This window comes from Nematolebias whitei, chromosome 11 (assembly GCF_014905685.2).
Source record: "Nematolebias whitei isolate Nwh7 chromosome 11, NemWhi1, whole genome shotgun sequence".
NCBI lineage: Eukaryota > Metazoa > Chordata > Actinopteri > Cyprinodontiformes > Rivulidae > Nematolebias > Nematolebias whitei.
Genome location: NC_056508.1, coordinates 14,618,420 through 14,634,518, shown reverse-complemented (window position 1 = coordinate 14,634,518; position 16,099 = coordinate 14,618,420). Strand labels below are relative to the sequence as shown.

General features: G+C 42.0%; 1 protein-coding gene across 1 annotated transcript in view; it reads right to left on the bottom strand.

Moving 5' to 3' along the window:
• The window catches only part of LOC119417466 (inactive dipeptidyl peptidase 10), a 52,904-nt gene that overhangs the window by 28,003 nt on the left and 8,802 nt on the right, over positions 1–16,099 (bottom strand). The window contains exons 4-10 of the mRNA XM_037684676.1: positions 15,688–15,783; positions 15,421–15,515; positions 13,474–13,545; positions 6,070–6,122; positions 5,408–5,489; positions 4,844–4,964; positions 4,591–4,745 (exon numbers count right to left, since the gene is read on the bottom strand). Coding sequence (XP_037540604.1) covers positions 4,591–4,745; positions 4,844–4,964; positions 5,408–5,489; positions 6,070–6,122; positions 13,474–13,545; positions 15,421–15,515; positions 15,688–15,783 — 674 coding nt within the window. The remainder of the gene's footprint in view (positions 1–4,590; positions 4,746–4,843; positions 4,965–5,407; positions 5,490–6,069; positions 6,123–13,473; positions 13,546–15,420; positions 15,516–15,687; positions 15,784–16,099) is intronic.

The window sequence follows — 16,099 nt, the reverse complement described above, 5'->3', positions numbered from 1 at the left end:
CCTCCTGCTCTCCTGTCCTCCTCCTGCTCCCCTGTCCTCCTTCTGCTTTTTTTCCCTCTGTTTTATCTTCCGAAACTAAAACTACCGGTACTATCATGGATCTGGTCAGCTGGACTTTCCATGCAACCGATAAATTCTTTTCAACAAAGCGACAGGGTCCTGGAGAACCCTCATGTCCCGCTGAGGCGCACACAGCAGGATACGTCATGGATCCGTGGGGAGCTTGGGAGCTGATGTGTCTTTCTGCATGTCTCAGGAGGATGCCGAAGACGTTTAAATAAAGGTTTTTAAATAAAGGTTGAGTGAATACGTATCACTGTTTATATGTGTCATTTTTCACCACTTTTATTGTCTGTCCAAACAGATCTCACTTGTAAATGAGTCTTCGAGGCTCAATGTGACTTATCTGTTTAAATAAAGGTTGAGCGAATTTATATACAAAGTAATTGGAACCATGATAGCAGGGTTTCTGATTTATGGCATCGGCGGATTCCCATGTTATCGGCTATTAAAGAGGACGGCGGCAGCAGTTTCTGCCATGGCAAAGCTGCCGAGTCTGTGTGAAGGTTTGGTTTGTGCTTTGTGCACTCAAAATCAGCTGATTTATGAGCCATAAGATGGAAGCGATTTGTGAGAATTGCAGGAAACTTGCATCTTCTGGGACTCTCCAGCATGTTGGAGATGATCTTGGAGGGTGCTCATAAGCAAGGATCAGTGGAATGCCCACAAATCTGGGCATTTTGTATCGAAAATACCAGCAGGACTCAGCAGGATGAGAAAAAAAACAATCTGCCTGAAAAACAATCAGCAATTGTGGCTTATCTGAATCTGACTCCCCCGTTTGGCCTCAAAGCAGGACGACTTATCAAATTTCTCCTGGGATATGTATAAACTAAGGAAAAGCTATGTTTATCCCCCCCCCCGCCCCTCCCCCCCCCGAGAACTTCTGTGAAGGCTTATCAGAGCTGTCCCGGCTGTGGACTATCTGGAAGTGCTTCATGGACAAATCTCACCGTCTTGTTGTCAAATGAATATGTAATGTGTCTATAAATGTGCTGCTGGTAAAGTTTTTGATGTCTTAAATCGTGTCCTGATAGGACAAGGTATGAAGAGATATTTTTTGTAACACCACTATCCTATCCTCATGGCCTTTCCTCTTTTCTATCTACAAAGTATTCTGAAAAAGGATAAGGGGCTGCATCTTTCGGACGACTGTACAAACATAATCTCACTGTATCTCGGTGCAATGATAATAAAGCTTATTCTGATTCTGGGGTTTGGCCTGAGCATAATGAACACTAGATGGGTCAGTTAGCAGGTTTAGACCTCTAACTGCACTTTAGTAAAACTCTTACGTGGGAGTTTTAAAGGCCTCCCAGAGGGCAGCAGCATGAAAAGATGACCGGGGTGTGATATGTTTTTGGCTGTTTGCTGCACAGTGACAAAGGCACCAAGCTCCGCAGTTGTTTTGCTGGAAGCCAATGATTGTGCTGCTGTGATTACTCTGCAGGGCCTTCTTGTCAGCTGCCCTGCAGCTAACAAACTTCACCCATCTGCCACGAGTCAGGATGTTTTCAGCACAACCGGGGTAGGAAGAGACAAGCAGTCGATGTTACAAGTCAAGATTGTTTCAAATGTCTGAAGGAAAACAGGTGCTGCTGGACTTCTCTCACGAGGGCTGTGATGTTTCCTTGTGAGGTCCTCTGTGTTGGACTGGATGTGAAATGTGCCGAGGATTACCAGCCAAAGGAGACATCTGTGTGACATTTACGTACATCTAAAGAGATTAGACGTATGCCGCCACCAGCTAGATGCTTAAAAAAAACAATTTAGCATTTAGAAATAGACAAACGTGACTGAAAAATGTGACCTTTTTAATTTAATTAAGAATAATGCTTCAGGACTGTTTCTTTGCTTTTATCATCTGCGGTTTATTTATTATCCTATTTATTTCAGATAACTATTAAATCCATCTCTATTTTTTCTCTCTCACTTTAATTTACATGCCCTGCTTGTTGCTCTTAACATTTTGCTTTTTACATCTCCCCGAGGGAGAACATACATTTTAATTTGAAGATGCATACATTTATCACTTTCTCTTTGTGAGCTTTGACTTAATCCCATTTATGCTTTTCCTTTAGGTGATTACCTTTCATCTAATCAGAACTAAACAACCTTGCTGAAGGTCTATATTAACCCAACAACTGCATTAATTAAAAAAAGGCTCAGAACTGCTGAAAAACAGAGCTTAATGTTAGAACTGGGGTCTGCAACATGTGGCTCGTTGGTTCCGCTGCAGCGGCTCCAAGTTTTGACCAAAACTAACATAAAACTGAAGTTTATTGTTTGTTGTACCAACAACAAGAAATAGCTAATTTTTAGTAATTTTTATTGCCAACATGTGAATGATACTGACACAAAGAGTAAAACTTGTTGACTACATCATGCTAGTAGTTTGTTAGCCACTTCTTTTAGCTCACGTCCAGTCTAACAGTGTGATCTGTTTCTCAAATCCACCAAATGTTTGGGGGGGAAATAACTTTAAGGCAAGTTGCTGAGAAGAAATCTGGTGAGCCAATTTGATAAGAATAAAAATCAAAGAAAAAAGACAAAGTCAAAGTAAACAGAAGTATTTATTCTCATTTTAAAATTCAATTACATATCAACAGACTGCCTGATTTTTAACTTTATGCTTTATTATTTCATAATAGAATACTTTATGAATTGTTTCCACAATTACAAAGAAAACGTACATAAGCCTGTATCCTTCTGTTTGAATTTTTATAAAATTGGTAAAAACTATATATTTTTTCTTCTTTACATAAATCAGTTTATTTTCTTTTGCCCTCAAATATTAAAATATAAATAAATACTAATAATTGGTTATTTTAATTTAATAAAATCACATCTAATATCCGGAAAAGCCCCCTCCAACAGGCTTGAAGTGAGCTATGGGCCACCACTTGAAAATCAAATTCAATTAAATTCAAAAATACTTTATTAATCCCAAAGGGAAATTAAATGTTGTGGTAGCTCGTCATCCTGGTTTCATTAAAGTTGTTATAGATTCTGACGTCTGTGGGCAGGAAGGATCTCTTGTAGCCGTCCGTCTTAGAGCAGAAACTGGCTGCAGATGTTGATCTAGCTACTTGAACTTGATCAATTTCTCAGTCTTCTTGGGCAGCAGGACCACCTGAATCTTGGGCAGAACTCCTCCCTGAGCGACGGTTACTCCTCCCAGCAGCGTGTTGAGCTTCTCGTCATTGTAAAAGCACACCAAAGCACTTTGGTGTGCTTTGTCACTGTTTAAAGTGCTTTATAAATAAATTGGTATGGTATTGTGGACAACCAGCTGCAGGTGTCGGGGATGATCCTGGTCTTCTTGTAGTCACGAGCCACGTTTCCCACCAGCTCTAGGATATCGGCGGTCAGGTACTCAAACACCCCCGCCAGGTAGACGTGGATGCAACCATGGCACCTCTTTTTTTTTTTTTTTTTTTTTTTTTTTTTTTTTTTTTTTTTTTTTTTCAACTCATTTGTGATTTGGGGCTGTAGCTGAGGTCTTATTTGAGCTTTTGAGATGTTAATCAACTGCTCCCAATGGTAAAAACCACCTTGTTGGCATGGTTACGCATCATAACAAATGTCTGAATCACCATCACAGTATTAGCAGGTTTTGCAGCTCCATAGATATTTTATTTTGCATGCAAAGAGGCAGAAATGGCTCATTTGAGGTTGCAGACCTCTGTAACAGGCCCTCTGAGCACCTGACAGTATCCAATTTAAAAAATGTTTTTTCTGACCAGTGCCTTTATGGAAGTCTAAAAACCTCTTGTTGCTTCCTTATTTTATTGTCAAATAGCTTGATAACACCCCCCCCCCCCCCCACTAGATGTCCCTCATCCCAGTAAGAAATGTCCGGTGGGTAAAATAATGAAAACTGTGTGAAAAGCAGAACAGCCTGCATTTCACCAACTTCTAATTATCCATCCATCCATCCATTATCTTTTATCCACTTCTTCCATTTTGGGTCACGGGGGTTGCTGGTGCCCATGTCTGGCAATCACTGTGCGAGGGGCAGGTGACACCCTGGGCAGGTTGCAAGTCCATCACAGGGCCACACAGAGACAAATGAGACACTCACTCACACCTAGAGACAATTTATAGTTACCAATCAGCCTAACATGCATGTTTTTGGTCTGTGGGAGGAAACTGGAGTACCGGGAGAAAACCCACGCATGCACAGAGAGAACATGCAAACTCCACCCAGAAAGGCCCCCGGACCGGGATTTGAACCGGGAACCTGCTCGCTGAGAGGCAGCAGCTCTACGAGTTGCACCACCATGCTTACCAACTTCTAATTAATGAATCATAGTTTTGCAAAGACTCTCTGCAGCTGTGCCAATCAGAGTTCGTTAATATTCCGTGTACAGCAACATTTTAAATGTCTCAGAAAAAAAAGAATATTCCCAGAATAATAAGCTGAGTTTAGTGTCTAAACTGTGAGCTTTGAACTCAACAAGTTTTATGAGCAGTAAAACAGCATGCACTGTCCTAAAAGCCTGACTGTAGCTTTAACAGTGAATTTACCTTTGGGTAGGGGAAGATAATGTTGGAGGGATAGATGCCACCCAGGAAGTGAGGTAGCTCCATCACAGGTGTAGCAGAGTTGTTGATGCGGAGGTAAGCCAGCCTGGCACCGTCCAGAGACCACCAATGGGCAGCATATGTCAAAAGCACCTCCTCTGGTTTTAAATACAGACATTTTGTTTTGTAGGTGTAGGCCTGCTTTTACTGCTCAGAGTTGCCAACTGCCTGAGAGAAGAACTGGGCACGCTCCTACCTTCATAAATCCAGTCAGACAGTCCATTCACCACATTCTGCTCCTGGTTGGTGGACGTGAGGCGCAGGGCTTTGCTCATCACGCTGGGCTTGTAGTAGATATCTCCATCAAACACGTACGCCTGGCACATGGAGACAGACATTAACCAATCTATTGTCAGAGACAGCAAGGTTGCAGACTTCACAGCTGGCTGCCTGATTTAAGCAGGGAACGCCATCCAAGTATGAATGAATCATTGGCCCGCTCAGACGCTGCTGAGAGCCAATACATCTCTACTTGCCAGTTAATATGGTGCAGATGAGCACTGACATGGGAGCAAAAGCCAATTACATTACAGCAGAGGCAGATGAGTAATAATATTGCTATAAAACAATCCTGTTATATGATACAGCCGCTGCATATGGAGTTTATTGCTAAAATGACATTGTAGTGATGCTGTTTTTATTATGAAAGTTGTGTCAAATAGAAAATTCTCTGGTAAGGAGGCAAATAAAGTTCCTAATCATGTTTGCTGACGAAGATGACTACAAGTTTTTCTCCTGAACAAGTGAATGCCTTGCTTACCAGCTGGTTCCCCTGAGGTCCCCAGGAAGCGTACTGCAGTTCTGTCTTCTCCCCTTCAGGAGGCTGAAGCTCCAGCAGATCCCTTTAACACACACACAAAACCTCAGACATAACACCACCAAGTCAGAGACCACCGTCCCGCCTGAAGCCCTCTGAAGCCTGTCCGTAAGCCCGCTGTTGGAATAGCAGCTGTGGTGACAGGACAAAAGAGCACGATGCAGAGAGGGAAGACGGAGAACGGGTCTGGCTCATGCAGGAGTGCAACATTTCTGTTCCCCATATTTAAATCCTGCAGGCAAACACAATTCTTCCAAGTCAGACACTGATCGATGCTGCGGGTCATCTGGACATCCTTCCCAAATCATTTTCTGGACGCTCCTCTGAGCATCCAAAGCCACCACAGATACATTTTTCTCCACTGACAATGCTTAAAATGATCTCAGGCAGTGACGCTGAAAGTGCAGTACTGCACAAAGCTCGCAGTACGTTGGGTTATGGAACCTGGAGAGAACACTGATGAATGCATGTTGGAGGACAACACGAAGGTCAGACGCAGTAAGATGCACTTTGGGGGACTTTAGTTTTCAGTCTACAGTTCTGCTTGCATTGGTAACGCTCATGCCCAGTGCATCTCATGCAGTAGCTCTTGCAGTTCCACCTACCCATTAGCCACAGTGTAGATAGCATAGGAGGCTGTGAAGGACTGAGAAAACACCTGAAAGAGGTAGAGGATACCATGCACAGAGGCGTGTCACACAGAGATGAAAACACACAGGAAGTTTAGATCACACACGCACATGCACCAACAGTTGTTGCAAAAGTATTAACCCCCTGTCGTGACATTCTGCTGCCTGACGAGCTGGAATTTAAAATGATTTTAAGTTTGTTTAAAAGCGCTGGACCTACACAAAAGCTCTAGGTTAGTGAAGATGAATGGGGAAAGAACTTGTTTAACATAATTCTAATATATATATGAAAATAAAAAAATGTGTGTGCATATGTTCTCATCACCTTTTTCAGCAGTTACAGCATCAAGTCACGTCTCCATGAACTTGGTCCGACCGAACACTGGAAATTTTGTCCATTCTTTTTCACCAAACTGCAGCTGCTCAGTTTGAGAAGCTCAGTTGGATTAAAATCTGGACCACTTTAGAACATTTACGAGTTTGTTCTGAAACCACTGGAGTGTAGCTTCAGCGGTGTGTCCTGTTCGAACGTGAACCTCAATCCCAGTCCCAAATCTCTAGAAGATTCAAAGTTCCTCTCAAAACTTTCTCTGTGTTTTGCTCCATCCACATTTCCTTTAACTCTGACCAGTTTCAAAGTATCTGCTGTTAAAACAAAACATCAAGCATGATGCTGCCACCACCGTGCTTCACTGTAGGGTGTTCTCAGCATGATGAGAGGTGGTAGGCCTACCTCAGACATGCTGTCCTTGTGGCCTAAAAGTATCATTTTAGTCTCATCTGACCACACAACCTTCTTCTATGTTGTGTGAATGACGCTGGATGATTACTGAGCATGAACTTTGGTGTTTTGAACCACTTTGGCATGGCTGCCTCAGAGGAGTTGATGGGGGAGTGGGCAGGCCCAGGAGGCCATCTTATCACCAGCAAACTGTTTTTTTTTCCACTCTGGGAGTGTGCTGCTTGTGGGACTCAGTTTGCTGGTGACTCCTCAGATTGAAGAAATCCTTTGGATGAAGAACGAAACATCTCAGCAAAAAAAGAAACCGTCCAGATGACCTGACTGAACATTGTTGGATTTTTACCTGGATTATTGAGCGTGAACTTTGGTGTCTTCTTCTATGTGCTTGGGGGTTTTAAATAAGCATTTTGCCAAAATCCAAATGATCTACTCTTCCTCTCTTTCTTTAAGCAACACCTTTTCCTGCAGCTTCCATGAAGCCCAGCTCTGTGCAGCTTATCCAATGGACAGATCCTCTCATCTCTGCAGAAGAGCTGCTCGGCTCCATCAGAGTGATCTTTGGCGTCCTGAATGTTTCTCTGATCAATGCATGCTCTGCACAGTCTGTGAGTTTTGGTGGATGACCCTCTCTCAGCAGGTTGGCTGTAGTGGTTTGATCTTTCCACTTTCTAAAAATAGGATTTAATGGAGCTCTATGGGATGTTCGAGGCTTGGGATATTTTAAAGCCAACCCTGATCTGTACTTCTGTGCAACTTTGTGTTTGACCTGTGTAGAGTTCCTTGGTCTTCATATTGCCTCTTGTTTGATGGTGGTTCTTACTACTTAAAGGTGTTGATTCTGAAGTCAATCAGAGCAGCTGTTCATAAACAGACTACAGCAGTTCCTCGTTTATAGCAGTGGATCTGTACCTTGAAGCCCCGCAACAAGTGAAAAACCGCGAAGTAGGAATAGTAGTACAAGTAGAAAGTCGTAGTTTATTTAATTATTTATGTTTTAATTATTAATTAATTAATTATTAATATAAAGATATAAGGCATTTTAAACCCTGCCCACACTCTTGCAATGTTCTAAACAATGTTTCTAAACTGTAAACACGCTAAAAGAGCACAGAATGTCATGATTTCAACTCTCTGCCTCCTCTGCTCTTTGCCATCTGCAAGCCTAGCCCTCTTGGCCACGCCCACTTCTCCGCTCTGCATGGAGAACAGCTGATCAGCTGCAGCAGGAAGTTTATCCTGCAGTATGGGCTGCACAAAAGTGCAGCAGGTGATAAACAATTTAAAATAAATTATTTTAAATGAAAATCCATGCTGATCATGCGGCTCATCTATCAATCAGCCAATTGTGTGTCATGTCAAATCTTATTTTGAAACACCGCGATAGATCGAGTCCGTAATAAACGAACCGTGAAGTAGTGAGGGACTACTGTATTTGACTTTCATCATAACAAAGGCAGTGAATTTATACGCATGCACCATTTTTTAGTTTTATATTTTACAGAATATTTTTAATCAGTTTTTTTTTTTTTTACTTCATTAATCTAAAGTGTTTGTCTGGATTTATGACTTATAACCAAATAAAAATATCTATTTAAATTTCAGGTTGAATATCGAGGGGGTGAACAGTTTTGCAACCCACTGCAGCCACATATAAAAGCTGTGACGGTCAGTTGTACAACAAAGTTGTGTGCAACAAGACTTTAGTGTTTGTGTTCTTTCTTTAGGAGTTTTTTTTTTTAACCACAGCAAAGAACCTTAAACGGTCTGTTGCCTTAAACACAGAAAAAACAATTATTCTACAAAATTAGAAAAGCAAATGTTCACTGATTCCACTTTTGTGAAATTGGTTTCTCCCAGCTAAGAGAAATATTAGCAGCAGAGTCTCTTCTTGTAATTGTCTGCATTTGAGCGGTCACTGTTTTAATATTGCTTTGGCTGTTATCCTAAGACAATCACATCCTCTTCATGCTTAACTTGTCATTAAACTGCTTGCAGCACTTTCATTCATATTTCATCATTACTGTGATCGCAAGTGGGTAAAAAGAAACTTGTATGGCTGAAACCAAGAAAAATGAAGACACAACATGTGAAATAAATGCGCAAGAATGGAGACACATTCTTATTACGGGTAATATCCGTTTCCTTGAGCTCTGCTGTGGCTGGCAGCTCTGACACAAGCAGGAGCAGCTCTGATTGAATTAACATGCTGAAAAAGAGCTCTAAGAGACCAGAATCAATGACTGCGTGTGTCTGTGTGTGAGTGTATGTGTGTGTGTGTTAATTGCAACTGATCAAAGCCAATGAACTCAAGGTAATGTATTGATTTCTACCATTTTCACTGTTTTTCAAGCAAAGGGTTCGAGGCAGCGAATCTGCCCACTGGCCTCGGCGAAAGCCCCACCACTTGGAAAAAACCAGCCCCTACAGAAATTAAATGTCACATCCTCTATGCAGCACACTTAGCAGTGAAATTGGATTTTTCTTCAGTGTTGTTTGTCTGTTGTTAGAAAATGCACGGCCGGGATGGCGACGGCAAAGGGCTGCAGGGGGAAAAGAGGGGGGGAATAAATTCTGAGGCTGCCTAAATGAAACTGAGAGCTGATTGTGTTGTAAAGTCTGAGCGCGAGGAGCAAAAGTGCAAAGAAGAAAAAGAACCGTTTCACAAGAACAGCAGAAAGAGGAAATAAAAATAAAGGCCTAGCACTTCTTGAAGGGATCACCTGCTGCCTTAACACCAGAGTTTTAGACTATTGACTTATGATGAGCAATGATGGAGTTGAAACAATTTTGGTCAAACCTCAGAAATAAAATTTTGTGCCATCTCATAATACCTCTCATGAGCTGATCGTGCTTGGAGTCTGATCTGAACGACTCTCAGCTACAATCGACTCAACTCGATATCCGTAGAACTCACTAAGGTACAGACTAGTTTGTACTGGCCAAGGTCAATTAACTCTGCTAGCCCTCTTGAGATGCCTGGCTCTAATATGGGTTGGTAATCGATTCAAGATGTACATCCAATAATTAGTTTCTGAGAGTTCCACTGAAATATGTCCAGTGCTTTCAGAGATATTTTGCCAACAGGGCTGACTCCAACAGGTAAAGCCAAAGTTTAAAGCTAAGATGCTGTGTCAGCTCAGATTTTGTGTTAGGGACACTGCTCAGCTACTACCACACCCATTTCTGGCTCAGTTTCTGTAATATTGGCTGCATTAAAGCCATTTTTGTGTTTCCTGAGGTCAGCTGGCTGTGGCAGCCATCTTAAAATACTACTGGCTCTACAGGTTAATACGATGTATCCAATTAATATTTCCTAAAGGTTTCATTTAAATCTGACCAGTAATTCATGAGATGTTTTGCTAACAGATAGCTGATGCCAAAAAGTTAAAGGAAAACTTTAAGCAAAGGTGTTGCTCAGTCTTTTAGCACTCTGAATATGTGTTGGGGCTCATTCTCAGCTACTACCACACTATACTTTGGATAATTATCTGTAGAATTTACAGACATTGTTTTAATTTTTTTCTACTTCAGCTGGATGTGATACCAATCTTCAAAATTTAATCAGTTGTCAGTAGTCCCTCGTTTATCGCGGGGGATCTGTACCGTGAAGCCCCGCAATAAGTGAAAAACCGCGAAGTAGGAATAGTAGTACAAGTAGTAAGTCGTAGTTTATTTAATTATTTATATATTAATTATTAATTAATTAATTATTAATATAAAAATATAAGGCATTTTGAACCCTTCCCACACTCTTGAAATATTCTAAACAATGTTTCTAAACGCTCTAAAAAAAAAGCACAGAATGTCATGATTTCAGCTCCCTGCCTCCTCTGCTCTCAGCCACCTGCAAGCGCTCTTGGCCACGCCCACTTCTTCGTTCTGCATGGGGAACAGCTGATCAGCTGCAGCAGGAAGTTTATCCTGCAGTGTGGGCTGCACAAAGGTTCAGCAGGTGATAAATAATTTAAAACAATTTATTTTAAATAACATATCCATGCCGATCGTGCGGCTCATCCATCAGTCAACCAATTGTGTGTCATGTCCATCTTATTTTGAAAAATCGCAATAGAGCGAGTCCGCAATAAACGAACCACGAATTAGCGAGGGACTACTGTAGATGAAATGTCCAATATTAACTTTCAGCAGGTTTAATAAAATCTTCCAGTGATTCATAAGATATTTTGTTAACAGACAGACACACTGGCATGGGCACAGATATTGGCACCCACTTTTGCGCCTCTGCAGTGTGCGAACATAAAAAGTGAGGGACGGGGACACAGGAAGAAGACAGGAAGTTACAGGACACATCCTTCTTGGAGATGAAACGACGCAGCGTTGCCATCAGCACCGCGTTCCTCAGCTATTAGCGATTTGTTCAGGAACCCAGCAATTGTGCTCGTAATTCAACATTGCGACGCCTTTGGCGGTCTTATTGTTGTTGCATGTGTGAGTCTGTGTGATAAACAGAAAGGAAGGCTGGGAGCATCTGTCTTGGAGAGGCAGAGTGAATTCTAATGTGACTGCCAGAAACAGATCATAAATCCTCCAGTTCTCTGCCTGCCACACCTCTCTTTTTTATTATTACCCACATCCAATCTGCTGCCAAAACAGAGGAGGGGGGCACTAGAGAAAGATTAAACACTCAGAAGATAGTGTGGGATAATGTGACAAAGTATATGTCTAAAGATTACAACGAGCTTTCAGCGAGCCAAGATATTTTGAGCTATTGTTCACCTCACAATGTGGGGATAATAGCATCACTCCTGCCTCACATCTACAGCAGCCGTGCACGGTTCTGCTTTTACACGAGCGCCCATCAGAGTTTGCAGCAGGCTGCAGACATAACCCCCATGGCGTTTTATTTGTCCCCAAATAACACTATCTTGGCAGGCTCCGGTGCAGCTCCTTCTGCGCATCAATCCTGAAAAACGTCTGCTGAAACGTTTCACCACCACAGAAATGTCTGTTCTCGTTTCGTTCACTCCTCCGTTGGAAACAAGCGTGCCTAATTCAAACGAGTTTTTAGGCGAGACAGTTTCCTGTGGGACCTCTGCTTTCTTTTGTGTCAGAATCCCCAAATATTTCTATGCAACCCATTCTATCAAAATCCATTTATTCTCACCCAGCAGCCCCCACAAAAAGCCTCCTGAGCTAATACAAAACCCAGTGAAGCCTTTTCACTTTACCCGTAGCCCGCTCATCCATTTCTCCTCCTCGCAGCTCCATTCTGACACTCTCATGATCATTCCAATTGATTTCAACTGGGCAGTGTATCTAAGGGCAAGCGGCGCATATCCCATTTATCACCCACCACCACCCTGAGTGGCTCTCGGTTGTTCTCTGGCGTTTTTCTGCCACTCTCTGAGCAAGCATGCTGCTCCTCTCCTGAAGTCGAGGCTCGGCACAAACTGCTTCAGTCAGCACAAATCCCCCCCAGAGATAGATAGAAGAAAGTGAGGGAAATGAAAGAGGGGGAAGACGGAGAGACAGCTACAAAGGAAGAGGCGGGGAGGGATGGAGGAGCAGCCTCCACACACAAACAAACAAACCTAAAACCTGAACAAACACGGACTTTCAGGTGGTATCCTCACTATCTCCAGTTTATTTCTGTTCTGATGCTCTGAGCTTAGAGAAGAGCCGAAACGATCCCCGCTGATATCAAAGGAACTATGCTAATGACGAGCTATAAATTAACCAACGGGGACCCAAACTGGCCAAGGATCTGAGCCCTTCCTCCTCAGAGATGTGTGTGGAAAACAGATGGGATGTATGCACACCGTTCAATAATTCAGCTGCTGTGTTTGTGATGGATGCTGTAGCGCGGCAACAGGCTCGTTCGTTTCCCCACACGCAGACAAAATATGATACGCAGTGATTAGAGGAGAAGCAGGTCTCCCAAAGAAACCCAGAGAGACAGAGGAGCTGCACGAATGAGAGCAGCAAAATCCGCTTGCAGATTTTTAATAAAAGTGTGTGTGTGTAGGGGTGGGGGTGAGTTGGGAACCTTCATTTTCTCCTAATTTGGTTTCCCTCCATGGAAGATTACTTGCACATTATCCAGCTTGCCTTTATGGAAAAGAGTCCCAACAATGCAGGTGTTTTGCTGAGTGAAATCATACAGGTGGAGAGTGGAAGTGTTAAAATAAAGACTGTTTTGTTGTCTTATCTGAAACCACCTGCAGTTGTGATTCTCTGCAAGCTCTCATTAAAATTCCCCACAGAATGTACAGGGCGATTTCATTACTGCAGCTTCAAGTTCGCCTCTTCATCTCCCTGATCTCCTTCTTTGCAGCTCTCACTTCACAGCAAATCTCTCCATCTGAGCTTCCCTCCACCCGCCGCACCTTCTGCAACAAGCCAGTTTAAATATTCAGCTCCTCATATGTTATCCTGGTCGTTCAGCAGCCGAGACTGCTGCAGCAGGAGCAGAGCTTACACACAAACATCCTCCTTTCTGCCGCCGCTTCTCTCTCTGTTGTCTCAGTGATAAAAATTGCATGTCGCTTTTGTTTAACAGCCACAAGTGGCCTGTCAGACGTGTGGAGGAGCTTTGTTAGTGCTGATAATATTCGAGGAAGATTAATGGCTGTGGGTGCGTTCTGAAGGTGAAGTGTATCTGTTCTTAATATGAAACTTACCGGTCGGACGTTGTACGCCAACAGCACAAACTTCTTGTCTGCCGACACTTGGAATTTAGTCGAGGTCAGGTCCTGCAGAAAAAGTCAGTGTCAGCAGAAATACTGTAACAATTCCTGCATTTCACTTTCTAACTCTACTACACCAGGAAATACAAAAGAGAGCTGGAAAATGTCCTTCAAGTATAGAATTTACCAGACTAGAAATTACATTTACTGGATGCAGAAAGATTTTTCAGTGCAAAACGTGAAAATATAAGATTGGTTTTCGTTGTGCATTAATGTAAAAAACTGGTTCATTTGGAAGGTTCTTATAGAAAAAAACAGATCTTTTCCATTGTATTCATTTAACAAGTTTCTAAAAGCTGTAAAATGCTCCTACAGTTGCAGTCAAAAGTTTACATCCACTCACCATATTCATTTAGGCTTTTAACTATTTCTTTAAACATAAATCTTCTAAAGTGAAAAGAGCATACAACATGCAGCGTGATTTTAAAAATAAGAATTGAGTGCACAGGCTCACATATATAAACATGTTCAGCTAAATGTTTATTTAGTGGTGCTGAAGGGGGAAAGGGTTAAAGTGTGAAAATGTGATGAAAATGAGTTGTAAAAAAGTCTGCAGTTTGTTGCTCACAGAACTTAAAAGTTGTATCTTACTGGGCTGCAACTGCTGAAGAGAAATTTTGGCTGTTTGCAACCAGGTAAATAGTAAATGGACTGTACTCATATAGAACCTTTTGATCTTATCAAGATATTCAAAGCTCTTGACAACACAATCTCATTTACCCATTCATACAGCACTCTACTAGATCTCTACAAAGAATAATCAGAGCTTTATCACATTCATACACCGATGGGACACACATAAGAGGTAATGAGGGGTTCTGTGTCTTGCCCAAGGACACTTCAACATGTGACTGCTGGTGGAATCGAACCTCCAACTCCTGCATTGGAGGACGACTGCTCTAACCACTCAGCCACAGCCGCCCCACCAGGTGATCAGCAAGTTGTGTGGTGAGTCTGTTTTTAAAATCACCATTTATTTTTGTGTGTACAGCTTGCAGAACGGTGTTTATGGTTTACACAGGTTCAAATAGCCTGTGACAACTTTGACTATTTTAGTGGGGGAAAAATCAGTTGCGTAGTTTTATTGATCATGTTCAAAACTCAAGCAACAAGACTCTGAGCCTCTGCGACTCACTTTAAGAAATTAGGTACCCTTGCAAATGTTTTGAGACATTTTGGAGCCTCCCTCACAAATACCAGTCACCAACTAGTCTCCATCTACCACAGCCCAGTGCATCTGTTAGGTCATTGGTGTAATTTGGTTACATTGATTCTGCAGCTATTTTTGCATGCCACTGTCTCATTTACACACCTATTGACTCAAAGTTTAAAGCTACATTGGTTATATATACAGCTCTTGATTTAAGTTAAATACTCCTGGACTTAATTCTTTTTTTTTTTTATTATAAATTCAAGAGACAACATTGCCTTATAAGGTAATTTAATTAGGCATATTTCTTCTGGTATTTATGTTTTAATAGGATTGAAAACAGCAGCCAGAAAAGAGTCGACGATCCAAATCTGAACAAGGATGAGACTTTCCAACCTGACGATACAATCCTGCTCTGAACACGCCTGCAATGACCCACATAAGTCTGTCAGTGTCGCACAGAGGCGTGTTCAAAATGATGCTCTTGCAAAAGAGAAAAAAACTCTCTGTAAAGGCGCGTGTTGGGGGCTCAGGAGAGTCAGACTGGGGAGAAAATGCATTGATAGTGTCATTATACTGCCAATTTGTCTTCTGCAAGAACAGTGCAGCTCTGCTCAGCATCTGTCTCTCAATCATCATGAGCATTGCTTCTCCGTCGATCTGTTTATGCATTCTGTGTGTGTGTGCGTGTGTGGGTGTGTGTGTGTGATCAGTGATGGAATCTGTCGTACCAGCGAGCTGTTGTCCAGCAGAGTTGTGGTCGTGTTGTTGTTGAGGCTGACCGTCAGGACGTGTCCCTCTCGGGTGCGCAGAGCCACTTCATTCTCTAACAGGATTAAAACAGTTTAGAAAAATAATTAAAATCTTGTCTTATTACAATAAAGGCTTAAATCCACAGAGACTGAGACACGATCTGAGCTATTACGTTTCAATCCTTTCAAACGATGTTAGTCAGCTGTCTGTCGGTCAGATTAGTGATTCAGAACATGATTCCTCACCGTCTAACCACATCACACGAGGATCGTGAATTTTGAAGTCGTCACTCTCCAGATCCTCCATGGTCACATAGGAGTGAAGTAACAAGTGGGACTCGTCTTTGAAGGCAGAGAGGCAGAGATTTCAACAAGTTCATGAGAAATTCTTTGTTCACAGCTTGGCCCACTTATCAGCATCAGCTGATTTATCTCTTGCATTTTTCCTGTCACTCTGAACCGTGTAAACATTTACAGCACTGTGGAGAAGATAATCACTTGGTGTTAACTGGTGGAGCCACCTCTCATATCCGTACCTCTGAATAAAACAAAAAAGTAAGATATAGTTATAAAAACAATATCTTCTGGCATTTTGATTTTCTATAGCGCATTAACCAACATTTTATATTGTTTTTTATATATATATATATTAATATAC